Source organism: Pristiophorus japonicus, chromosome 4 (genome assembly GCF_044704955.1).
Source record: "Pristiophorus japonicus isolate sPriJap1 chromosome 4, sPriJap1.hap1, whole genome shotgun sequence".
In the NCBI taxonomy this organism is placed as follows: domain Eukaryota; kingdom Metazoa; phylum Chordata; class Chondrichthyes; family Pristiophoridae; genus Pristiophorus; species Pristiophorus japonicus.
Genome location: NC_091980.1, coordinates 96448091 through 96475826, shown reverse-complemented (window position 1 = coordinate 96475826; position 27736 = coordinate 96448091). Strand labels below are relative to the sequence as shown.

The window sequence follows — 27736 nt, the reverse complement described above, 5'->3', positions numbered from 1 at the left end:
TCACACAGAGTCCTATTTGTGGTGCTAGGGATGGATAAGGGCTACCCATCTTGGATCTAGATGTTCTGGTAATTTGAAAGTTAACCCATACCTTCCAGAAAATCTGTTACTGCAGATCGCCGTTAATTTCAGAAATGACTGTCACACAAGTGATAAGAGCAATGCACATCCCAAAGTTAGATTTGTGCTTATTAAAATGATCATTCCCCATAGCATTGTTTGAGAAAACACAATTTACAATTAACTTAGGAATTGGCCAAGACAATTCACCATTACTAGTCTCTTCCCAAGGTCTGTTCCATGGCCGAGAATCCTTCCTGTTGGCTCATGCTTAGTTCTTAATTTGATCAGTGCTGTTATCCAGCTATTTAACCTTTCCTTTTCCTTGAGAAGTCCCAGTACAGTCTGTTCAGAATATCTGAAACAGGATCATATAATCTTTGGGACAGTCATTAGGTTGATCACTCTTCCCTGGCTAAACTGTCATTATAGCAGGCTCGAGGGGCTAAATGGCCTACTCCTGTTCCTAATTCTTATGTTTTGCCCCACTATTTAATTACTTGCTTTCATTGTTTTGAACAATTTTGCTGATTTTTTTATTCAGCTGAATATTCAGAGTTTGACTTCCATACATAAAATCTAGTCTAAATCTTCTCTTGCCCATACCTTTGTACAGCTTCTAGCAAGGTTTTTTGTACATGGCAAGTTGTCACGGATCCTGTTACCACTTGTACCAGGTTGGTTTTCCCATGAGCAATTCTTTAAACTGGTCTTTAGAATTTCTCACCATCCTGCCATATGTATGCTACACAAAGGATATTATCTATGGATTTTTTTTAAATCCTCTTTATATATTGGTATAATTTGTGGCTAAGTTAGTAAAAAAGCGCTTTACCAATTCACAAAATGTCACGGTAAACTGCAATTTACGGAGTATACATAGAAGACTTAAATTACATTTTTAAGATCCCTCCTAGCCAAATAAATTAAAATAGTTTTAGTTACGGACAACTAGCATACGGATAATTCAATGAAATGCTGCTTACCAGATTTCTTCTTTCCAATTGGTTCCCTAGAAGAAAAATGAATTTATTAATGAGTGAATGAAGTGTGTTTAGTTACAGCAGTTATGGTTTAAAAGACAGATTTCAACCTCTAGTTTAAAAAAAAACATTTTGTGGAAGTTAAAGGCAAAATATGCTTAATATCTCATTATTAATAGTACAATCACTAGTATTATTATTCTACTGCCAACAGTTGCAATCTTTTTAAAATTAATAATGATCTAATTTCCATAAAAGTGCAGTTGAAAGAATTCCCGCTACTTTGCCATAGGCTGCTCAGTGGACAGGCCGAAGGAACTGTGGTTGCCTGCCAACCTGCGATCTGACTATTTAATGGGCAGCCAGTGGCACATAGATAGATTAGACAGAGATATGCTGACAAGTATTGAGCTGGAGGTACCACAAAGGGAATCTGACAATTCTCAAAATTGATTGAAAATTAATGGAAAAGGAAAGGTGAGGAGATATTTCCTGCACAAAGAATTTTCCGATATATATAATATATATTTTTTTAAGATATACTTACCAGTTGGATGAGCATCCCGGATTATAATCCACAACTATTGGTGGCCGTGTCTTCTGTTGCCAAAGGCCCAAGCTCTGGAACTCCCTGCCTAAACCTCTCTGCCTCTCTATCTCCCTTTCCTCCTCCAAGACACTCCTTAAAACATACCTCTTTGACCAATCTGCGCTAATTTCTACTTATGCAGCTTGGTGTTAAATTTTTATCTCAGTGCTCCTGTGAAGTGCCTTGGGGCGTTTCACTACGTTAAAGGCGCTATATAAATACAAGTTATTATTGATATTTAAAAAAATATCTTTTCAGGTTCAATTCCAGCCCCCCACCACCTCCCCCCCACCCCCATATACACAAGGCTTATCCAGTGCTGCCTGATTCTATAAAAACTACTAATGGCAAGGAGGGGAAATAGGAGAAAAATTGGATTTAAAATAGCTTCAACGGTCTTTTTGGCAGATACAATGTAGTATATTTTCCATTGTTCATCAGCCAGCATTTTTGATTTTTTTCCACTTTTAATAGTATGGCTCATATACTGCAAAACCAAATTACTATCGAAGTTCTGTCCAAAGTTAAGCTCAGTCTGTCCAAAACAAGCCCCTTAATATATATCAAGATACACTGCAATCTGTCAGAGCCAGACAGGAAACAAAGACAAATTCAAACCAGTTTTAATAGGAAAGGCTAATGTCGAAAAGTGCTATGTGCTCATTTTGACTTTATTAGAGAGTTCACAGATTTAGAATATTTAAATTCAAAATTGAACACGTTTGTTGCACCAGTGCAGAACTTTTAGTAAAACTGCAATTTCACTTTATTCTGGGCTTTTTATTTGTTTTTTAAACACTTATCCTGTTCTGGTTCTATCAGTGTTGTGTTGTCTGATCCTAAAATAGTAAAGATGGGTTGAATTTCCAAGTGTGGATCCTTTATCAGAACTAACTAAGGGGTGGAATTTGCCCCCTTCTTTAAGGCCCGTTACCGCTTCTCGGTAATGGGGCAGTAAGGCCTTTCCGACCGGTGGAGACGGGAACGGGTTTCGCAGCGCCCTGCGTTTCCTCCCACCCGGCGCTCTGACCCCTCGTCGGCTGCGCACTGACCTCTCACCGCCCGTCGGTGACCCCTTTTCTTCCCCGCAGGGGGAATTTCCCCCTGGGAGCGCAGCCGCCGCCAATCGGAAACCCCGACAGCTTCGTGTGACGAGAAGCTCCCAGTGGCCGAGCGGTGTGGCCGCCATTTTGTTGTAATTGTTGGCCAACTCCTGAATTGGCTCGACAATTGCAGCCGCTGGTTTGGCCAGGCATCCCCTCTTAGGTACTGGGCCACTAGCCCGGTCGAACCCCTCCCTGGTAGCCAAGTGAGTTCCACGTAGGCCTTGCAGCGTCCCTCCCCTTTAAGTGAAGGGGAGGGAGGTTGCGACACATCAGTGCAACGTGGCACATCCATTGGGCTTCTCAATGAAGGTCTTTCAGCAAGGTCAAAGAAAAATGTTTCCATCAGCCGAGACACATTTCAGTCGCCTTTATCACAACAAAATTAAACATGACCATCATCAATAAAGTAAAGCAACATCCATCTAACTTTTTTCCAGCAGTCCCACTCAGGATGGTCCAGCAGCTGCACCATAGCCGCGACGTGCAGCACTGCAGCACTCGGAGCCCTTCTTCCTGCTGCCCAACTCATGGCCAGGTGAGAGCTGCTTTTTGCGAGCGGTTGTTCTGGCGGGCGGCAGGTCGATATGAGGCCAGCATCACTCACCAAAATGGCTTATTTGCAGCATCCGGCATGGGCGGGCGACATGACATCACGCCAGCGGTTCCCTCCGTGACCAATCTCGCGCCGGGTGGAACCTGGACGGGAGATGGGCGGTTCCGGAGGAATCGCCCAGAAAACATACATTTCCAGCGGATCCTCGGCAGCTGTGCGCGCAACCTGCACCAAATTCGGCCCCCTTGCCATTGACTGGTGTGAGATGGTTTTCATAACTGGTTTTATGTTGTCCTCTATAATGTGCTTCAGGGTGGATTCTTTGGGTTTGTTGAGCTTGTGTTGAGTTGGGTTCTGTTGGCGTTACACTTACTGTTTGTATTGTGGTACACTGGGATGAAGACCATCCGTATTAGATGGCAAATTATTTATTTATTTTAACAGTAGGCAGTGATTTATTTAATACGGGGGGGGGGGGACAGTGCTGGCATGATTGATTTATTTATTAAGGAAGTGGGAGCCATTTATTTAATGGGGGGGTGTGGGTGGGGGGGGGGATCAGGACATGATAAACCAGTGGGGTTCGAGACTACAGGACAATTATGATCACAGGCTTTGTTCAGCAATCAGAAGTCAGATTTGGGGCATGTACTGGGGGAGCGGATACCCTGTTCAATCATTGAAAGCCAGAGCTGCTGTGTGTGGCAGCATACCAGGACTGGATGCCAGAGTTCAAGCCAGGCCTTTGAGCCCTGGAAGCTACCTTAAGGGTGGGACAGATTCAGCATGGAAAATGTTCCAGTTAGCCTAACATCTGTTGTTGGGAAAATGCTGGAGTTGGAATCCGTTAATAAGGATGCAGTAGCAGGACATTCGGAAAAGCATAATTTAGTCAAGCAAAGTCAGCATTGTTTTATGAAAGGGAAATCATGTTTGACAAATTTGCTGGAGTTCTTTGAGGATGTAATGAACAGGATGGATAAGGGGGAACAGGTAAGTGTAGTATATTTGGATTTCCAGAAGGCATTCGATAAGGGGCCATATAAAAGGTTACTGCACAAGATGAAAGTTCACAGGGTTGGGGATAATATATTAGCATGGATAGAGGATTGGTTAACTAACAGAAAACAGAGAGTCAGGATAAATGAGTCATTTTCCGGTTGGCAAACAGTAACTAGTGGGGTGCCACAGGGATTGGTGCTGGGGCCTCAACTATTTACAATCTATAAAAATGACTTGGATAAAGGGACCGAATGTAATGTAGCCAAGTTTGCTGATGATAGAAAAATGGGTGGGAAAGCAAGTTGTGAGGAGGACACAAAAAATCTGCAAAGGGGTATAGACAGGCTAAGTGAGTGGGCAAATATTTGGCAGAAGGAGTATAATATGGAAATGTGTGAGGTTATCCACTTTGGCCGAAAAAATTTAAAAAACAAATTGTTATTTAAATGGAGAAAAATTACAAAATGCTGCAGTACAGAGGGACCTGGGGGTCCTTGTGCATGAGACACAAAAAATTAGTAAGCAGGTACAGCAAGTAATCAGGGAAGACAAATGGAATGTTAGCCTTTAATGCAAGGGGAATGGAGTATAAAAGCAGAGAAGTCCTGCTACAACTGTATAGGGTATTGGTGAGGCCACACCTGGAGTACTGCATACAGTTTTGGTCTCCTTATTTAAGGAAGGATATACTTGCATTGGAGGCAGTTCAGATAAAGTACACTTGGTTGATTTCTGAGATAAAGGGGTTGACTTATTAAGAAAGGTTGAACAGGTTTGGCCTGTACTCATTGGAGTTCAGGTGATCTTATTGAGATATATAAGATAAAGAGGGGTCTCAACAAGGTAGATGCAGAGAGGATGTTTCCACTCATGGGGGAATCTAGAACTAGGGGGCATAGTTTTGGAATAAGGTGTCACCCATTTAAAACTGAGATGAGGAGGAATTTCTTCTCTCAGAGGTTGTAAATCTGTGGAATTCTCTGCCCCAGAATGCTGTGGAGGCTGGGTCATTGAATATATTTAAGGCGGAGATAGACAGATTTTTGAGCGATAAGGGTTATGGGGAAGTGGAGTTGAGCTCATGATCAGATCAGCCATGATCTTATTAAATGATGGAGCAGGTTCGAGGGGCCAAATGGTCTACTCCTGCTCCTATTTCTTATGTTCCTATGTTTTTAATATGGTAGTTGTGGCAGGAGATATGTGAAAATTCAGCTTCCAGCACAACAACATCTTAGATATCAAATTTTAAAGAGGATTATTTACTTAAAAAAAAATTCATAATATATTCACAGGGCCACATGATGCTCATTATGTACAGAAGAAACTGTAGGAGATCAGCAGTTGTACAGCAACACATGCTGATGTGGCTAAGAGTTGTTACAGGTAAGTTCCCAGTCTTTCCTGTCATCTATCTCGGAGGTCTTAGACGACAGTGAGCGGGAGAGTCTGGACCACCCGCTAACTCTGAATGAGCTGACAAAGGCCGTCCAGTCCCTCGAGATGAGTAAAACTCCCGGAAGTGACGGCCTACCGGTCGAGTTGTATTCGGCTCTGTGGGACTGGATAGGCCAGACCTGCTGGAAGTGTACGGGGGTATGCTTCTGGCCGGCAGCATGTCAGAATCAATGAGGAAAGGCATCATCACCCTCATCTACAAGCACAAGGGGGAGAGGGAGGAAATCAAAAACTGGCGGCCCTTTTCGCCACTCAATGTGGACTACAAGATCCTGTCCAAGGTCATCGCAAACAGGGTCAAGTCTGCTCTGGAGCTGGTGATCCACCCGGACCAGACCTGCGCTGTCCCAGCAGGAAGATCTCCGATAGCCTCGCGCTACTCAGGGATGCGATCGCCTACGTGCGGGACAGTAGGGTGGACACCTGTTTAATCAGCTTGGATCAGGAGAAGGCCTTTGACAGGATATCGCACACATACCTGATGGATGTGCTCTCCAAGATGGGGTTTGGGGAGGGTATCTGCAATTGGATCCAACTGCTCTACACAGACATCAATTGCACAGTTCTAATCAACGGGTGGGAAACTGAATGCTTTCAGATCTGGAGTCAGGCAAGGCTGTCCTCTCTCCTCTGTTTTGTTTGTATGCTGTATAGAGCCCTTTGCCGAATCAATCAGGAAGGATGCGGGCATTAGAGGGGTGACAATCCCAGGCAGCGGAGGCGTTCAGGTCAAGACCTCCCTGAACATGGACGACGTCGCCGTCTTTTACTCGGATCCATAGTCGGTCCGCAGATTGCTCACAATCTGCGACCAGTTTGAACTGGCCTCGGGGGCGAAAGTTAATCACAGCAAAAGCGAGGCCATGTTCTTTGGAAGCTGGGCCGACCGATCCTTTATTCCCTTCACCGTTAAGTCAGATTACCTGAAGATGTTGGGAATATGGTTTGGAGCGGACGGGGCGTGCACCAAAAACTGGAAGGAGCGTATCGCTAAAGCTAAACATAAACTGGGATGGTGGAGGCTGCGCTCCCTCTCCATTGTGGGAAAGAGCCTGGTCATCAGGAGTGAGGTGCTCTAGGTGTTGTTGAATGTGGTACAGGTCTGGCCCATATCCCGCTCCTGTGCCGTGGCAGTCACCCGAGCCGTCTTCCATTTCGTCTGGAGATCGAAAATGGACCGTGTCCGCAGAGACACGATGTATAAATCTCTGGACAAGGGAGGAAAGAACATTCCAAATGTGGTCCTCATCCTGATGGCCACTTTTGTGTGCGGCTGCATCAAGCTGAGCATAGACTCTTCGTACGCAAACACCAAGTGTCACTACGTGCTGAGATTCTATCTGTCTCCGGTGTTGCGAAGGATGGGTCTGGCCAGGCTGCCGCGGAACGCTCCAACCAGTTGGACCATGCCTGCCCACCTGTCCTTCGTGGAAACGTTTTTCAAGAAAAACACCTTTGACCACAAGGCCATAAAGCAGTGGTCAGCATGCAAGGTCCTGGATGCCTATGGAAGAAGGAGATGATGGATCCTGTCAGGCAGTTCCCCGAACAGACTGTCAAACTCGTTTGGCACAATGTCTCATCACCAGAGCTTTCACACAAGCACCAAATCATAGCTTGGTTGGTGGTGAGAAGCACCCTACCCGTCAGATCCTTCATGCACAGCTGGGGTTTCAGAGACACGGCACTCTGACCCCGAGTCGGCTATGGTGCGGACGAGACTGTCATCCATCTCCTTCGGGATTGCCGTTTTGCAAGGCAGGTCTGGAAGGAGATGCAGTGGTTGCTGTCGAGGTTCATCCCGTAACACAGGACTCTGTGCTCTGAGGACTGTTCCCAGGGACGCACACCGCTGCTGGAGATCCATCAACTCGGTGAAAGACGCATTTTGGTCTTCCCGAAACTTGCTGGTCTTCCAGAGCAAGGAGATGTCCATGGCTGAGTGTTGCAGACTGGCGCAATCCAAGATCCAGGAGTATGTGCTGAGGGACACACTAAAGGTTGGTGCAGTCGCTGCAAAGGCACGATGGGGAAAAGCCACAGTTTAAGGCCCTTCCGCCACGGTAAATCCTCAGGCTGTACTTGCTAATCTGTTTGTACACATAGAGCACCATGTATTGAAAAACACCTGTGTTGTGCCATATATAATGAAAGTCTCTGCACTGTTTAGTAACTTGTAAAGAAATGTAAATGTATTCTCATCCGTTCCATGTACTGCTTTCATCTGCATAGTGCTACATGTAACGTGATTCGTGATCGGTATTGAAATGTATCCTGGAATGTAATATAATGTAATGTAATGTAAACCTGTTCTTATCTGCTCCATGTAATACCCTTATTTGCACAGTACTACATGTAACATGATTTACGGATTGTACTAAACTGTACCTTGAAATGAAATGCACGCTAGTGCATTGTATGGAACTGCTGTCAGCATCCAAATGAATTGTATGGAATTGCTGACCACAAGGTATTGAATTATTTTCCAGTGTATTGTGAAAATTTTATATGAATAAAGTATATTTTTGAAAAAAAGATTACCATTACAATTCCTACTGAACTGCCACTTGTGCTGCAAAAAAACATTTAAAAATCTATGTAAACATTATAATATGGGCATTCTAACATTGGAATTCTGATAGGAAATATTAAAGCTGGAGTTTTCCATTGGAGTGCAAGACCTCGGTAAGATTTTAAGATTATATATTAAAACTGTTACATCTGTGCATGCTCTGTCTGCAAAACCTTACTTCCCATTGTCACATTTTTGTGCCATTTTTTTCTCATTAGAAATGACTATGGGCCCGAACTTGGTCAGAGCTAAAGCTCGCCCATTTCTCGCCGGTCCCCGGGCAGAACTTCAGTTTTTGCCGCCCGCTGTTGCCAGTTGGGCGGGAGTTTTGCCGCAGTTCTGTCGGCAGCAGCAGCAGGCAGCGGGAGTCGGCGGGTGTGAGCAGCAGTGGGCGGTAGGTGCAGGCCTCTCGACTCAGCAAACATCGGAGGCTGTGCACCATGCATGCGCGAGGTTTGCAATTTTTTGGGGGAGGTAGTTTCTTGTGGGCGATGACATCATTTTGCCGCGATTGGGGCTGATGGTACAGCTGCGCATTCACATAAAAGCTATGTACTCACTTGCACCTGCCAATTGCAGGGAGATCATATTTGGAGAGAGAGAAACAAAATCATCATCAGCCATCTATCTAGGAAAGTTATAATGAGTGCAAAAAAAGCTTCCAGGATGTCTGATGGAGGGAAGCCCAGAGCTCCCTGGTTTACTGAGGAGGAGCTGGAGGAACTTGTATCTCAGGTGGAGTGCTATTATAAAGACCTCACCCGGGATGATCGTGGCAAGCCTCCACCACCCCAATATAGACACCTTAGGAGGGAGATTGGTGAGGCCGTGTCCTCAGTGGTCAACATGTTGCGGATGGAGACCAGTGCAGGAAACGATGGAACGATGTGGTGGTGTCAGCAAGAGTGAGTAAACATGTATTGTTGCACTCCCGTACTACTCCAAAAGGTTCTGTGGCAGTTGTGTGTGTGTGTGTGTTGCATGAGCAGAATGGGTAAAGGCTGCAACTTTTCTTTCTGCAGAAGAAAAGATCAGCCAACGCATCAAGCCTGAGTGGCACGGGAGGGGGCCCACAAAATGTCATCGAGTTGACTAGCCTGGAGGAGCGTGCCTTGCGTTGATGGGTGACTACCCCCTTGCCACCACAAAGGGTGCTGCAGATCCCGTGCTAGAGCACAGTAAGCTTATACTAATCTCCGGTCTGTGTTACGCTCATGTCATGCAAGGTCATGCAATATTAAGTCAAATGCCTTTTAACACACTGTGTGTCGGCCATTAATGATGTGCTCATGTAGCGATGGAAGTCCTTGACGTAAGAATGTGAAATGTTACGGATCACATATCAGCTTGAGCAATGTCACCGCCCAGCTATACGCTTAAATGTTGTCCTCTACTTGCAGATGTTGATTCGGACAGCACCGAGCAAGGCACCCCATCCACCTCTGTCATCCAGAGGCAGTGTGTGACATCAACGCCTTCCACCTTGACACCATCAGCAGCCCAACACACCAGTTCCTTCCTCCACCGCACCTCCCCCCCCACCCCGCCCCAAAGATCACCCATATCCACCACATCTACCTCCGCCACCCAGAGACACGAAGACCAGGAGGGAGAAGTGCCAGTCTTCGAACCACTTGAGTTCGAGGAGCTGCAAGAGGTGGACTCCAGCCTCCTGACATGTGTGCCACCTGTTCGGCCAACATTGGTGTCGGGGTCCGACTTTTTGGGATTCGAATCGGACGAAGCAGGAACAAGTGGTGGAGGCGCAGAGGCCGTGCCGGAAAATCCACCAAGCCGCAAGCACCCAGGATCATGCAACAATCCGATGAGGATGCAGGATGGCTCGCAGCAATTCAGGAAATGGTCAGCTGTCGAGGACAAGCGTTGACCTAGCTCGGGATCTGCTGCAGACCATGGCTGGGATAGCTGCCAGCATCGACACCTTTGCTGAGCAACATACTGCCAGTATGTCGCGGCTCATTAGTGCGATGGAGCGCAATATCGACTCTGTAGAGGGCATGCGGCAATCGATGCTTTCAGAACATGTCATGCAACCCTCCGAGCCCACACCATCGAGGCCGTCAGATCCCGAGGAGCCGGAGATGCCAGCGATTTCCATCTCGTCCCCTATATTCTCTCCAAGATGAACACGGCAGCAGCGCTCCAACTGCCCTCCTGCACAATGTCATGGAGCAGAGGCGGTGAGAGGCAGGGGTGCGGCTCGTCGTGATGAAGGCAGAGCCATGAAGAGGACGATGGGGTGGGGGGCGGAGAAAGAGGTGGTGGTAGTGAGTAGAGGGTTGGGTGTTGGTGTGATGTTGTTTATTCTTCATCAAGTTGTAGCTGTTGTTTCACATGATTCGTTGTGAATGTGACTTGACTGGTTTCTGAGATAATGTACATATGTTGGATGCAATTGTTCTCTCACTTTGGCATGCTGCACTATTCAATACAGTCACATTTTTACCTACTCTTGGTCACTGTCTCACCGTTACATCATCTGGGGTACCTGCTGAGAAACAGACAAATCTCCTACAGGTGTACTGCTGTCGGAGGAATATCTTGCTGTCCACATATGATGCGACTCTTTAATAAGAACATAAGAAATAGGAGCAGGAGTAGGCCATTTGGCCCCTTGAGCCTGCTCTGCCATTCAATAAGATCATGGCTGTTCTGATCATGGACTTAGCTCCACTTCCCTGCCCGCTCCCCATAACCCTTTACTCCCTTATCGCTCAAAAATCTGTCTATCTCCGTCTTAAATATATTCAATGACCCAGCCTCCGCAGCCCTCTAGGGCAGAGAATTCCACAGATTTACAACACTCTGAGAGAAGAAATTTCTTCTCTCAGTTTTAAATGGGCAGCCCCTTAATCTGAGACTATGTCCCCTAGTTTTAGTTTCCCCTATGAGTGGAAATACCTTCCCTGCATCCACCTTGTCGAGCCCCCTCATTATCTTATAAGTTTCAATAAGATCACCTTTCATTCTTCTGAACTCCAATGTAGGCCAACCTACTCAACCTATCCTCATAAGTCAACCTCCTCACCTCCGGAATCAACCAACTGAACCTTCTCTCAACAGCCTCCAATGCAAGTATATCCTTCCTTAAGCGGCGTGGAGGCAAGTCACTCCAGGGAGCAGCACGTGCTGGAGCAGGAGAGCAACAGCAGTGAAAAGGGACCTCACCAAGATCCAGGTCAGTGATTGGAGCGTGGGCAGATACAGCAGGAGCGGCGAGGCCGGGGTGAAGGAGCAGCAAGAGATTGTCGAGGGATGTGATCGGGGCCCAGGAGAGGCACAAGTTCGGGGCCCAGGAAAGGCAAGGGCCCAGGGGCAGCACGGGCCAGCGCACACTGCGATATGTGTGCGCACTAGGTCCGTGCAGCAGAGCTGGTCTCCAGTCGTCTTGGTTAATCCTTGCTACTGGACCAAGACCTAGCTCGAGTGGTGGCTGTTGTGTAACGGCCACCACATGTTAAAAAAATCCACACACAGGCATCTTCCACCCTTCAAGATTTAGTTCGGGACCTGGAATTTTCATTGAAACACCTGTAAATGTCTTGACGTGGAAGCAAGTCATCCTCGATTCAATGCTTCCCAAACTGTTTTAAGTTTTGCTATTTAATTATATAGAATATTATAGCACAGAAGGAGGCTATTCAGCTCATTGTGCCTGCATCGGCTCTTTGAAACAGCTGTCCAATTTAGGCCCACACCCCAGCTTTTTGCCCATAACTCTGCAAATGAGTTCTCATCAAATATATGTCCAATTGCCCTTTAAAAGTTTCTATGGAATCTGATTCCACCACCATCTCAGATCATAACAACCCTCTGTGTGGAAAACTTTCTCCTCATTTCCCCTCTAGTTCTTTTGCTAATTATTTTAAATCAGTTACCTTTGCTTACTGACCCACTTGCCAGAGGAAACATTTTCTCCCTACTTTCTCCCTACAAAACCCCTCATAATTTTTAATACCTCTCTTAGGACTCTCCTGTAAGGAGAACAATCCCAGCTTCTACAAACTCTCCACGTAATTGAAGTCCTTCATCTCTGGTATCACCTTGGTAAACCTCCTCAGTACCCTCTGCAAGTGTGGTGCCCAGAATTGTGCATAATATTCCAGAAGGGGCTGAACCAGAGATTTTTAAAGGATTAGCATAACTTCTATGTTTTTCTATTCAATGTCCCTATATATAATATAAAATTCAAGTATTATGTAAAAGTAAGGGCAGAATGCATGACTTTAAATGAGGAGTGAATTACATCTCTGCTCCCTACCCATGCTTTACCTGAAGACTACAGTTGATCTAGACTCCCTGAGTACAATATCATAGGAGATGGAGGAGCATATTATATTAAATACATAGAATTACATAGAAATCTGCCCTCCTTTAATACCAGAATAATCATACTTTAATTCATATATCCATTTTATTTATTGTTATAGTTATTTTTTGCTGGCCAAAGCAATTTTTCCTGTAATGGAACATTGAACAGTGTAGAACAATGACGCCAATGTAACCTCATATCCCAATCTCCCACCCATGGTGCAAAGTTGATCAGGAATACAAATATAGACAATCATTAAGGCAGCTAACACAAAACACTGAGGAAAGCAACACTGGAGAAAGAGGAAATGTACATGTTTTGCCAACTACAACCTGAAAGGAAATTATATGGCTACTCCATTTAGGGGGCAAGTCTATTAACAGTAAGATTTATTCATGTACATTTATTCTTTAAAATCTTTTCAAAAGATGTTACTGACTGGAGTATGGCACAATGCATGGCACTTCACTTCTCTTAGCATATTGGTTCGGGTGGCCTATGATCAGGGTCACTGGTTTATAGTGACTGAAAAAATCAAATTTCATTGTTTTTAAATCGGGGATTTAAGGACTTTAACAGTCATTTTTATTGCAGTGTTCTGCGACTTGTCAAGATTTTTTACCAGTGTTTTGAAGGTCCATTCCATAATTCTGATCATTTTCCATGAAAAACAGAAAACATTGCCCTTGTCTATTATGTAACTGACAAGCTCAGTATTAATTTATACGGTACTGCATTCCTGATAACAGACTTTTCACTTAATACACAATAGTCCCTTTGTCTTTGCTGTGCTGCCCGCGTAGGTGACCTTGCACCCTTTTGTCCTTTAACTAGTCACATTAATCACACATTAGCATCTAACAATTAGGTAACAAAAGCTCATAATGTATTATTCATAGGAAAGTAAGAACAAGCAATCAAACTGCAAATAAATAGGCCTAGGTAGCTGTTAAAAATTCAGGTGCACTGTAGATACCTTCTTGAATTAAATAGGAGGTGGGTGGGGTGGATTGACCCATCCACCTCCACGGAGGTGTGTGGGGGGCCTGACCCATCCACCTCCATGGCACGAACCTGGTATTGCAGTACTTCCAGGAACGGTGCAGTGGCTCTAGGCCTTTTGGCTAAGAGCATTGGCGCAGAGTGATCCTTGATGTGTGCAAGGTGACCTCTGGCGTTTGTGATTTGACAAAGAATTGGAAAGATTGGCAACGAAAATTTTTTTTTAAAAAATCAGTTGCTCGCTTAAGTGGTCTGAAGGTCGTACTTTTATGCAAGCTTGTGTTGAGTTTCAGTGGAACAGTGGAGGAGTCCAAGGACGGATATATCAGAGTGGGAGTGAAGTGGAGAATTAAAGTGACAGGTGACCGGAAGCTCAGGATCACACTTAAGGACTGAATGGAGGTGTTCAGCAAAGCGGTCACGCAATCTACGCTTGGTCTACCCAATGTAGCGGAGAAAACATCGTGGTCAGTGAATACAGTATACAAGTAAATCGCTGGAAGGAGTACTGGGGCCCTGAATAGTGGAAGGGAGGAGGTCAAAAGTCAGGTGTTGCATCTCCTGCGCTTGCAAGGGAAGGTACTGTGGGAAGGGGAGTGACTGCGGAATGGGCCAGGGTGTCACGGAAGGAGCGGTCCCTTCGGAACACTGAGAGGGGAGGTGAGGGGAAGATGTGATTGGTGGTGGGATCATGCTGGAGGTGGTGGAAATGGCGGAGGATGATCCGTTGAATGTGGAGACTGACGGGGTGAAAGGTGAGGACAAGGGGAACCCTGTCGTGATTCTGAGAGGGAGGGGAAGGGGCGGGGAGAGCAGAGGTGTGGGAAATAGAATGGACACGGTCAAGGGCCATGTCAACCATGGTGGAGGGGAATCCTCGGTTGAGGAAAAAGGAAGACATGTCAGAGGCACCAGTGTGAAAGGTGGAGTCATCAGAGCAGATGCGATGGAGAAACTGGGAGAATGAAATGGAGTCCTTACAGGATGCAGGGTGGGAGGAAATGTAGCCCAGGTAGCTGTGGAAGTCAGTGGGCTTATAGTGGTCGAAAGCCAGAAATGGAGACAGAGAGGTCGAGGAAGGGAAGGGAAGAGTTGGAGATGGACCATGTGAAGGTGAGGGAAGGGTGGAAATTGGATGCAAACTGAATGAAATTTTCAAGTTGAGAGATCAGGAAACGGCACCAATACACTCAATGTACTGGAAAAAGAGGTGAGGGAGGGGACCTGAGTAGGACTGGAACAAAGAACGTTCCACATATCCCACAAAAAGGCAGGCATAGCTAGGACTATGCGGCTTCCCATAGCAACACCTTTAATTTGAAGAAAGTGAGTGGAGTTAAAGGAGAAGTTGTTCAATGTGAGAACTAGTTCAGCCAGGCGGAGGAGGGCGGTGGTGGATGGGGACTGGTTGGGCCTCTGCTCGAGGAAGAAACGGAGCACCATCAGACCATAATGAATTGTTTACTCTTGGCAGTTTATGCAGAAACAACATCACATCTACTCAGAATCTCAGGCTCCCTTTTCTTTCACATAAGAACATAAGAAATAGGAGCAGGAGTAGGCCATTTGGCCCCTCGAGCCTGCTCCACCATTCAATAAGATCATGGCTGATCTGATCATAGCTCTACTTCCCTGCCCGCTCCCCATAACCCTTTATTCCCTTATCGGTCAAAAATGTGTCTATCTCCGCCTTAAATATATTCAATGACCCAGCCTCCACAGCTCTCTGGGGCAGAGAATTCCACAGGTTTACAACCCTCAGAGAAGAAATTCCTCCTCATCTCAGTTTTAAATGGACGGCCCCTTATTCTAAGACTATGTCCCCTAGTTTTAGTTTCCCCTATAAGTGGAAATATCCTCTCTGCATCCACCTTGTCGAACTCCCTCATTATCTTATAAGTTTCAAGAAGATCACCTCTCATTCTTCTGAACTCCAATATGTATAGGCCCAACCTATTCAATCTATCCTCATAAGTCAACCCCCTCATCTCCGGAATCAACCTAGTGAACCTTCTCTGAACAGCCTCCAATGCAAGTATATACTTTCTTAAATACAGAGATCAAAACTCTATGCAGAACTCCAGGTGTAGCCTCACCAATACCTTGTATATTTAGAAACATAGAAAATAAGTGCAGGGAGTAGGCCATTTGGCCCTTCGAGCCTGCATCACCATTCAATAAGATCATGGCTGATCATTCACCTCAGTACACCTTTCCTGCTTTCTCTCCATACCCCTTGATCCCTTTAGCCATAAGGGCCATATCTAACTCCCTCTTAAATATATCCAATGAACTGGCATCAATAACTCTCTGCGGTAGGGAATTCCACAGATTAACAATGCTCTGAGTGAAGAAGTTTCTCCTCATCTCAGTCCTAAATGGCTTACCCCTTATCCTTCGACTATGTCCCCTGGTTCTGGACTTACCCAATATCGGGAACATTCTTCCTGCATCTAACCTGTCCAGTCCCGTCAGAATTTTATATGTTACTATGAGATCCCTCTCATCCTTCTAAACTCCAGTGAATACAGGCCCAGTCTCTCCTCATATGTCAGTCCTGCCATCCCGGGAATCAGTCTGGTGAACCTTCGCTGCACTCTCTCAATAGCAAGAACGTCCTATCTCAGATTAGGAGACTAAAACTGAAGACAATATTCACTAAGGCCCTGTACAACTGCAGTAAGACCTCCCTGCTCCTATACTCAAATCCCCTAGCTATGAAGGCCAAGATACCATTTGCCTTTTTCACCGCCTGCTGTACCTGCATGCCAACTTTCAATGACTGATGTACCATGACACCCATGTCTCGTTGCACCTCCCCTTTTCCTAATCTGTCACCATTCAGATAATATTCTGCCATCGGGTTTTTGCCACCAAAGTGGATAACCTCACATTTACCCACATTACACTGCATCTGCCACGTGTTTGCCCACTCACCTAACCTGTCCAAGTCACCCTACAGCCTTTTAGCGTCCTCCTCACAGCTCACACCACCACCCAGCTTAGTGTCATCTGCAAATTTGGAGATATTACACTCAATTCCCTCATCCAAATCATTAATGTATGTTGTAAATAGCTGGGGTCCCAGCACTGAGCCCTGCAGCACCCCACTAGTCACTGCCTGCCATTCTGAAAAGGATCCGTTTATCCCGACTCTCTTCTTCCTGTCTGCCAACCAATTCTCTATCCACGTCAGTACATTACCCCCAATACCAAGTGCTTTAATTTTGCACACCAATCTCTTGTGTGGGACCTTGTAAAAAGCCTTTTGTAAGTCCAAATACACCACATCCACTAGTTCTCCCTTGTCCACTCTACTAGTTACATCCTCAAAAAATTCTAGAAGATTTGTCAAGCAGGATTTCCCTTTCATAAATCCATGCTGACTTGGACCAATCCCGTCACTGCTTTCCAAATGTGCTGCTATTTCATCTTTAATAATTGATTCCAACATTTTCCCCACTACTGATGTCAGGTTAACCGATCTATAATTATCCATTTTCTCTCTCCCTCCTTTCTTAAAAAGTGGTGTTACATTAGCTACCCTCCAGTCCATAGGAACCGATCCAGAGTCGATAAGACTTTTGGAAAATGATCACCAATGCATCCACTATTTCTAGGGTTACTTCCTTAAGTACTCTGGAATGCAGACTATCAGGCCCCAGGGATTTACTTAATAAGGATTTCCTTCAGTTCCTCCTTCTCACTAGACCCTCGGTTCCCTAGTATTTCAGGAAGGTTATTTGTGTCTTCCTTCGTGGAGACAGAACCAAAGTACTTGTTTAACTGGTCTGCCATTTCTTTGTGCCCCATTATAAATTCACCTGAATCTGACTGCAAGGGACCTACATTTGTTTTCACTAATCTTTTTCTCTTCACAGTCAGTTTTTATGTTCCTAGCAAGCTTCCTCTCATAATCTATTTTCCCCCTCCTAATTAAACCCTTTGTCCTCCTCTGCTGTATTACAAAATTCTCCCAGTCCTCAGGTTTGCTGCTTTTTCTGGCCAATTTCTATGCCTCTTCCTTGGATTTAACCCTATCCTTAATTTCCCTTGTTAGCCACGGTTGAGCCACCTTCCCCGTTTTATTTTTATTCCAGACAGGGAGTAGGACTTCTCTGCTTTTATACACATGCTGGAAAATATTAGGATTTACAACATAATGGTTAAAGTAATCTAGTATATGCGAAAGAATGTGGTAATAGTCGAGGATAGTATAGTCAGGGCGATAGATAGGTTCTCTGCAGCAGTGACCAGAAGTTCCGAAGGTAGTGTTGTCTGCCTGGTAACAGGGATGAGGATATTTCCTCACTGTTGGAGAAGAATTTGGAGTGGGAGGGGAAGGATCCAATTGCCGTGGTCCACGTAGGAACCAACGGCATAGGTAGAACTGGGAATGAGGTTCTGCTGGGAGCGTTTGAAGAGCCAGGGTTGAAATTAAAATATGGAACCTCACAGGCAATAATCTCTGGATTGTTAACTGAGCCACGCAAATTGGCATTGGGACAAACAATTAAATACGTGGTAAAAGAGTAGTGTGGGAGGAAATTAGGGGTGCATGTAACAAGGATAATACAATAATCTTCATATAGACTGGGCAAGTCAGATTTGCGTTAATAGTGTGGAGGACAAACTCATGGAATGTATTTCAGAGTTTTCTAGATCAGTATGTTGAGGAACCAACTAGGGAGCAGAGTATTTTAGATCTAGTATTGTGCAATGAGGAAGGGTTAATTAATAACATTGTAATAAAGGAGGCTCTGGGGAAGAGTGATCATAATAGAGTTTTATACTGAGTTTGAGAGTGATTTAGTTAAATACGAAACTAGGGTTTTAAATCTGAGGAGCAAGTTGGCTAAGGTAAATTGAGAAACTAGATTAAAATATATGATATATGATATATAACCAACAGCAAACATTTCAATAAATAATTCCTAATTCGCAACGAATATACATTCCCGTAAGGAATAAAAACCCCACGGGAAAAGTGATTCAATCACGGCTAACCCGAGAACATAAGAATGGAAGAATGGGAGTTGCCAATTCAGCCCTTTGAAACTGCTTCGCTATTTAATGTGATCATGGCTGATCTTCCTCCTCAACTCCACCTTGGTCCCCGATGGCAGCTGCGATCCGGCCTGATCAGCCCGATGTACTGCAGCACAGTGCCGGGCTGATCGATCGTGGCCGAAGGTGAACCTAAAAAAAGGAGAAACACGAGTTTGGAAATTTTTAACTTACCTTGTGCTATCTCACATTTAAGTTTCACCCCTGGAGCGCCCGTCACCCCGATCAATGTCTCCTGCAGCTGCCGTTGTTTTCGCCCGGTGATACTGCAGGGGCAGAAAAAAGTTTGGGTCCGGGGCGCTACCGGGGCGAGGCGCATGTCGATGACATCATGATCTCTGGGCGAAGGAGATCAGGGCGCAATATCCTACAGCCGCCGCAAACCTCCCGCCGAAGTTAGCGGATGTCGTTCATCTCGCCACGCCCGGTTGGTAAGTGGTTAGCGCCCCATTATCGCCCCCCGGAGGCGATCACGGGAGGTGTTAAGGAGGCCAATTTCTAGGCCCAACAGAGAAGCCCGATCCAATATGGTGTACTGACCGTGCACTTCCCGACTACCATATTGGGGGTTAGGCACCCCTTTAGTGTCCAATAAACAGGCACGGCGCCATTGCATTTCTAGGCATAGAATATTATGCTGAGCACTGAAACGGCAGCCGACTGGAAAACGAAATCATAGAAGGTCAATAATAATTCAGCATAGCACTGTACAGAAGGACCTCCTAGAAGTTGGCATGACCTGGGAAGAGGGACCGAAAACAGACTGGAACGGACTGGTCTGAATCCTATATGCCTTATGCACTACAGGACCTGCACATTCAACCAACTGATGTTTAGGCAAACAGTGAACATGACATGAAGGACAATCAAGACAAAAAATTGGGCTACGCACAATCATATTAAATATGATTTTTTTTTACAAAGTATATGTCCTCACATCCTCTTCTTCCCACAAAGTAATTTTTATACTCTCCTGTGCAGCTTGGCTTCCTGTCAGCTCAGTTTTAAATGCCACTCTATAATCTAATTGACGAGATATAATTCCAGACATGACAGATTTACTGGAGGTAGCTTTTCAATCCTAAAGATTGTCATTTAAATTTGGCAACACTTCAGAAATATCCCAACTACAGTAAAGCCTAATCCAATTCCACTAAAGGATAAACAAGGTCTTCAGTAAGTTATGGCTTAATAAAGAAAATACTGCCTGGTTTTGAAGCAGAGCCTCAAAGAAATAAAATAATGTCCTTGAACTGATTCCTGAAACCTGCAATTCAAGGTTGCACTTATACTGTAGCTACCAGTCTCAGAGCACCACCTCTGAAGTGCCAGTTATACTGCCAGTTTCACACTCAACCAGTTGGTGGTAAGGTCAGACACAGTTAACCAACTGGTGGTAAGGTCAGATACAGTTATCCAACTGGTGGGTAAGATCAGACACAGTTATCCAACCGGTGGGTAAGGTCTGAAACAACTGGTGGCAAGGGTAGCCGCAAAGGAGTTCCTCATGCATGCTTCAATGCAGGCAGAGAGCGCCATTCACCAACAGCTAATGTTTAATGCTGGGGGGAGCGCAGGTGAAACAAATACTTCTGTAACATTCAAAACATTCCGTAAAAAGTTTTGAAAGGGCTTAGGCAGTCCATGAGACAACTTGGGCACCAGAAGAGGCAGCCAGGCAGTTAGATAGGCAGAAACACCATGAAGATCTTGGTATGCCTCGGGCGACCGACACAAGAAGATAAGCGGAGGCTGGAATGATGGAAGAGGAGGCTGCTAAAGGACATCTCCCTCCATATATCAGCTGTGGCTCAGTGGGTAGCACTCTTACCTCTGAGTCAAAATGTTGGTGGGTTCAAGTCCCACTCCAGAGACTTGAACACAAAAATCTAGGCTGACACTTCAGTACAGTACTGTTGGAGGTGCCGTCTTTCAGATGAGATATTAAACAGAGGCCCCACCTGCTTTCAGGTGGATGCAAAAGATCCCATGGCACTATTTTGAAGATGATCGGATGTTATCCCCAATGTCCTAAGCAATATTTATCCTTCAATCAACATCACAAAAAAACATATTTTCTGATCATTATCACATTGCTGTTTGTGGGAGCTTGCTGTGTGCAAATTGGCTGCTGTGTTTCCTGCATTACAACAGTGACTACATGTCAAAAGTACTTAATTGGCTGTAAAGCACTTTAGGACATCCTGAGGTCGTGAAAGGCGCTATATAAATGCAAGTCTTTTTTTTAAATGGGGGAACCCAAGGTCATTACTACTCCCAATGGTAGTCCCAGGAAGTGGCAGGAAGTGAGCTGGATTGAAGAGAGATCCGCTATGGCCCTGGCCCTTGTGCGTCCGACATCATTTGTATGTGGCAGGCAAGGAAGAAGAGGCCAGTAGTGATCCTGGGGGACAGGGGAGGGCAGAATCCTGGTTCGGAGGGTGAGTTCAACCGCCCCGTCTGAATTTTTCATGAGTCTCCAATGCAATCCTGGTCAAGAACCATGTTAAATTTAATATCACAGAATTGTGCTATATATCTATAAAAACTATCATAAATTGCTTTGTGTTAATACTTTTTTATTTTATGAACATTGAAGACTTGTGCACATATTTAAATAAACAATTCCATACTATTGAATAACTGAGGGTTGTTACAGTAAACACATTTTTAAAAATCTCCTTACATGAAAGGAGTCTTAAATCCAGGAAATGTCCTTGGTTATTAGTCAAAACACTGAGATAACACTGTAAAGTATGGGAGAAGAAACCATCATGAGTTTTCAAGTTTTCATAAAGGAATGATTATATGTGCTCTTGACTGATACTGAATTTTTGTATGTTATTGAGTTGATAGGTAACCTATTGTTTCAGGCAATATTATCAACTAGAGAGATAAATAATTGAGTAATTTGGCTTATTTTGTGGTTAAAATGTTTACTTGACACAATTATCATTGCTTTTTGAAGCCCAAATCATTAACACTTTTACATGTCCGAATCATCCCAAAACTTTTTCATTTGATTTCCAAAGATTGCTATAAAGCCTAATACAACTGTGACTACACTTCAAAAGTACTTCAATGACTGTAAAGAGCTTTGGGACGTCCTGAGATCACAAAATGTGCTATATAAATGCAAGTCTTTTTTTCATTATATTGAAATTTGGGGGATAATTTTAACTTCCACGATGGTGTAGAATGGGTGACATCAGATTAGGTGTTCATTATACACCCCACCTGATCATCCTTTCCACCCACCATGAAGAAATATTCCTTATGTTGAGCAATCGGTCAAGACTGCCCCCACCACCCCCGCACCCCCCCCCCCCCCACCCCCGCTCCTCCTCAGCTCAAAAAGATGGGAGGCAATTTAAAAAAGAGAAGTAGGAGAAAATGATTGTAACATACAGGCAGCGTGCTACGTCACAGGTTTTTTGCCCTTAATTTCCTTATACCAAATTCTCTACCTAAGGCTAACTTCCCAGAGGAAGGACGAAGCAAAACAGAAACACTTTGCAATAGAGAAAACTACAGAACAGGTCAAACTTAGTTGCACCTGCACATCTCTTGGTTACATTTCAGTAAACATAGAAAATAGATGCAGAAGTAGGCCATTCGGCCCTTCGAGCCTGCACCGCCATTCAATAAGATCATGGCTGATCATTCCCTCAGTACCCCTTTCCTGCTTTCTCTCCATACCCTTTGATCTCTTTAGCCATAAGGGCCATATCCAACTCCCTCTTGAATATATCCAATGATGGCAGAGGGAGCCTTGGAACACATGATTTAGTTTGAAAATGGCACATGAGGTAGCAATAGAGCCTACAGAGAATGAAAATAACCAGATAGCAAAATAAAGTTACTCATTTGATAATGGAACCCAATTTAGTGGAGGTGAAAGGTATTTAGAGAGAAACTTTCAATTCTGGAATTCTGAAATAACAGAAAATGTAGGAAAAACACAGCAGGACCATTGGAGCAAAATAAAGATTATGTTTCAGGTCGGGTCTTTGTCAGAGGTCGGTAAAGACAACAATTTTGAAGGTTATAGGAACCGATCCATGTGGAAATGGTCCACATTGGATGCAGACAATCAAGATTTGGGGGGCTTTGTCCATGTATCTGAGTGAGTGAACAGAAATCGGCAGTAAGCAAGCTCTTCCTGCAATATCGTCACTGGGGGGCTCCTGTGCCCAACTGCTGCTGTACTAGATGGAACGCTGCAGTACACTGTGCAAGGGAATTGTCAAGAGATTAGCAATTCCTAGCCACATTCTATAGTGGCTTTCAGCAGGAACAAGAGATAGGAGCTCCAGCGAGGTGCTGGGCGGAGGAAGATGCAGCATGAATGAGAGGGGGGTGTTTGACTAAAGATGACAGCTTGAACAGGGAATGAAAGAAGAGTACCAGTTTCAACTGGAGTGTCTCTGTGGATTGGGTTATGGGTTGGACGTCGTTTATAATGAAGTAAGATCATCCATTTCCAAATGGCAAAGAGTGTAGTTTTCAAAAAAAGTGAGCAATTTTCAATAAAATCAGCAAATGTCCTTTCTTTGGTAAATTCCAACATACTGAGAAATGTACCAAATAAAGGGTCAAACTCAAAACTCTTCTGGAGAAAGGAGTATGACCAATGTTCCTGTGAAGCTGTGTGGCTGTGGGAGGTCCTTTGCAGGCCGCTTGCCGACTTCACAATGGAAGAGGGCCGCGCACCTAAATAAAAATTAGAGTGTGACCCAAGACTTCCGAGAAAATAAATGTTTTGCCTTCAATACTTGTATCATTTCAGGCTTTTGATTACTTTTTTTTTAACCTTAATAGGAATGAAGGACTGTTGGAAATACTTACAGCTTAAGTTAAAAATACATGTCTATACTTTTACTGTGATTACTTCTTTATAGATCATAAACATATAGTCAGGACCAATGTTTCCTATAATTTTTTTTTGTGCACGGTACCTTAGAGCAAACAGCTTGTGAGTGTCCTGCATGGTGCTTTCCTGATTGTTGTGTGGCCCGCATGTATGCAGCTTAGAGGGAACACTGGCCAGGACCATTTTGTCAAGAGGGCCTTAGTAAATTGGAGGGTGGCTGGAGGGCATTTTTTGCTACTTTTCTTGGTTGGCAGGTACACAAACCACTATTTGAAGGGATGCCATGAAATTATGCTATACTAAACTAGGTACAAATCCTTTAACAGATTCTCAAACTTACCGAAGTGACACAACAAAGAATGCACAGTCAAGGATCCAACAATTAATTTCATTGCTGAAATCTCAAATTCAAAAAGGAAGCTTTGACTATATAATGTACTGCATTGTACCAATGATTCTTCAAGTTACAACTGACATTAAATAAAACTGTCAGGGCCTCAGTTTGAATTACAGTCCAGTGATTTCATTTTGCAGGAAATTTCCAAAGTGATAATGGAATTCAGTTTGGTCAACTGAAATGACAAGCAACTGTCCAGAGCTGGATGATTGATAGATATCTTCACAGCATAAATTCACATGTTAAGTCTTCCTAAATGGCTTAGTGGATCAATGCACCATATGTTATGATATGGGGCCACTGATTTCAGACAAGATGATCTTGAGGGCATAACTGACTTAATTGCCTTAGGCCAGGGAGGGGAGAAACTTAGAAGGCGTTTCCACCGTAACTGCTATCCAGTGACCCCGGTTAGAAAGTGACCAAGTGTCCAGGTATGTCTGTGTTGCCTCCTATAGTCTTGCCTCCCAAGCAGGCAAGGCTATATGGGTGAGATATTGGAAGACTGCTGCTACATATCGAAACATAGAAAATAGGTGCAAGAGTAGGCCATTTGGCCCTTCGAGCCTGCACCGCCATTCAATGAGTTCATGGCTGAACATGCAACTTCAGTACCCCATTCCTGCTTTCTTGCCATACCCCTTGATCTCCCTAGTAGTAAGGACTATATCTAACTCCTTTTTGAATATATTTAGTGAATTGGCCTCAACAACTTCCTGTGGTAGAGAATTCCACAGGTTCACCAGTCTCTGGGTGAAGAAGTTTCTCCTCATCTCGGTCCTAAATGGCTTACCCCTTATCCTTAGACTGTGACCCCTGGTTCTGGACTTCCCCAACATTGGGAACATTCTTCCTGCATCTAACCTGTCTAAACCTTTATCCCAGATCAAGTCAATACCTTCAGGACTGAAGGGAGCAAAATTTGATGGAGAGGGAATTCTGCTTCTACAACATTCAGCATGAGGGAAGAGAGATGAAAAACAAATCATCCAAATACAAATTACATGGACTGACTTCTTACAATCGTGAAATCATTATATCATCTGGTATCATTGACTGCCGGCCTGCATTTATAAGCACTGCCTGCCAACTGCCCAAAAGGGAGCCCTCCTATCATCAATCTTCAGAAAGCCTACATTCACGCTAAGCCACTATTCTAGTTGGTGAAGAATATATGGAGATCTGAAGCTTTGAAGAAATTGAGGACAGAGAACACAAGAGAACATTTTTTTTTATTGTTCCCAGCTCAGAACTCACTCAATGGCTGGGATTTTTCCAGTGCTCAGAGGGCGTGTTTGGTGGTGGGTCCACTGTTAACATCTAAAAGATTGACAGTGGGGCGGTATCCCACTCTGAACCCGTCTCTTTATAAGTTTCCCAAATGTCGGCTCTGCCTGCACTTTGCAGTCCCAGCACTAAGCGGTGGGGAAGGCAATTAAAATACTGAAGATGTTTAAAGTTATTGAAGCAGTATTTTACCAGCTATTAACTATTTTTCCCAACTTTTTCAGGAGGCTCCCATCGCTCGGGGATCACGTCAGGTAAGTGCGTCGGGTTTTCAGTGAGTCTCCATTACTTTGAATAGGTGACAGCTGCAAAAGTGGTATAAATTCTACTATTTCACAGCTGTTCACTTTCCAATGTTAGAAGCTGAAGCCTTCAGAATTTGGAATACACTTTTCAGCTTTAGGATGTTTGGAAGTGTTTGGAGTATACTCTCTATTATTCACTGTCACCTCCTTGGAACAACCTATCCAACCATTGAAAGGTTACTTCTGTCATTTTAACTTCAACTGCCATCTATTCCATCAGCATCGGTGCCCTTGTAAAAAATCTCACCTTGGTCTTCAGAATCCCACCACGATCAGCCCCAACACCAACATCACTAAACACCACCAGCAACACCAACACACCAAATTCTCCGCAATCACCTGATGCTGCACAGGACACAGAGCATCAGCACCCGACCATATTGCTGCCTGGGAGGCCAGGGTTGGACTCGCCATTGCCAGATTTACTTCATTTGAGGCTACCACATGATGCACCAAGTTGGCGCCACTCTACACCAACACCATAAAGAATCCTTGCAATGCCCAAGTCATTACTTTCACACTCATTGCCTCGGGGGGGAGGGGGTACAGTTATGTCTCACCATTCACTATAACTCACTAAGCCACTTCCAAAGGAGCACACAAATAGTCCAAGAAGGCAAAGTGTTGAAAATAAAGATTTCAATGTTTCAAAACACATTAACAGAAACTTTATATGAACATTGACTAAAAGACCCAAGTGCCTATCCCTGTGTGTTGTTAGTTTGTATGATTGGACAAGGATGAGGGTGAGGGTGGCTAGTGAGATGGGAAGTGATAATGTAGAGAGAGAGCGAGGGATAGGTGCAGGTGCAAGGCAAGTTGGTGTTCATAAGGATGTTCAGGAGTAGGGTAGGGAAGGCAGAGTGATGGGGATGTGATAAGTGACACAGCACGATGAGATTGAGTGTGGCTTTGCAGTAACATTTTGTGATCTACTGAGATCATTGAAACATTTCGCCACTGCAGCCAGGTCCCCCTGACGACATCTCTGCTTGTGCCCTCCTGTGCAATGTGCAACCAGGCTCCGTTAGTGTCCTGGGGAGGTCTCTTCCGCCCATTGGAAGGCAAGAGAACCTTTCTGTATGCTCTGACTCCCTCCATAAGCATCTGGAGGGAGCCATAGGAGAGCCTGGGTGCAGCCATGCACCTTTGTGCAGTGTTTGTCAGTGTTTGCAGCACTTCAATGCTGTAGAACACTGACAGCACAACTGTCAAAATGAATGTGGGCATGGTCCCTTTAAGGAAACCAGCTGATGATGAGTCATCAAATTACATCACCAGACGCGCTTCCTTTGAATTGCCAGGAATCCCTCAGGGCGGGTTTAACAAGCCCCATCATCGTTAAGATCACTTCAACAGAGCGGGATGGAGCTGGCAGTGGGGTCCCAATCCGCACCCGAAGTTGCCCGCCTCTCTCCTGTTCCGGTAGGAAAAATTGCAGCCAGTAGATTTGGAGTGAGTCAGTTTGCTAGAATTTAAATGTACTTGTTCTCATGATCAAAACATTTTAAAATCTTTTTAAAACATGCTGTTTCAATCTTTAAAGTAAAAGCTTTCTACTTCTGTGTGTTCTCATTTCTCTCCAACTTGGTAAAGACAGACTCATGAAACATTACCATGCCAGACCACGATAGCAAAACTATGTCACCACAATGAAAGTAGCATTCCAGAAAGTTTAAGTCGTGAGTTCAACTTCTATTTTTCCATCTTTCAATGAAAAAAAAACATCCATTTGGTTGAGTTACACTTTATACAAAGTCACATCAAATTATAATTAAAATATTAAAATGCTGGACATACACATAAGGTCAGTCAGCATTGGAACAGAGAAAAGGATAGGTTCATATTTGGGGTGTACATTCTGTCAGAACTCCCCAAAGTAATTGCAGACTCAGCAGTCTTACATCAACACCATGTAAAATAATGGAAATGGTTATCGGGAACAGATTGGAGGATTGCCTCATAAACAGCTGCTAGCATGGATTCTGCCTGACCTCGTCATTTTTTGATGAACATACAATTGGAATGAGATCCACACAATATATTACTATTTAAGCTTAAAGCCGTGGGAATTTGGAGTAAAACTTGAGAATGGATAAAATAAATTGGTTAAAGGGTAGAAAGCAGTGGTAATTGTTAAAGGAGTTAT

The 27736-nt window shown here is 44.4% G+C and overlaps 1 protein-coding gene across 3 annotated transcripts in view; it reads right to left on the bottom strand.

Moving 5' to 3' along the window:
* sh3pxd2b (SH3 and PX domains 2B) overlaps window positions 1-27736 on the bottom strand; it is a 400707-nt gene that overhangs the window by 68785 nt on the left and 304186 nt on the right. For all 3 annotated transcript variants that reach the window (XM_070878439.1, XM_070878440.1, XM_070878441.1), the window contains one exon: window positions 1047-1072. In XM_070878439.1, the coding sequence (XP_070734540.1) occupies window positions 1047-1072 (26 nt within the window). The remainder of the gene's footprint in view (window positions 1-1046; window positions 1073-27736) is intronic.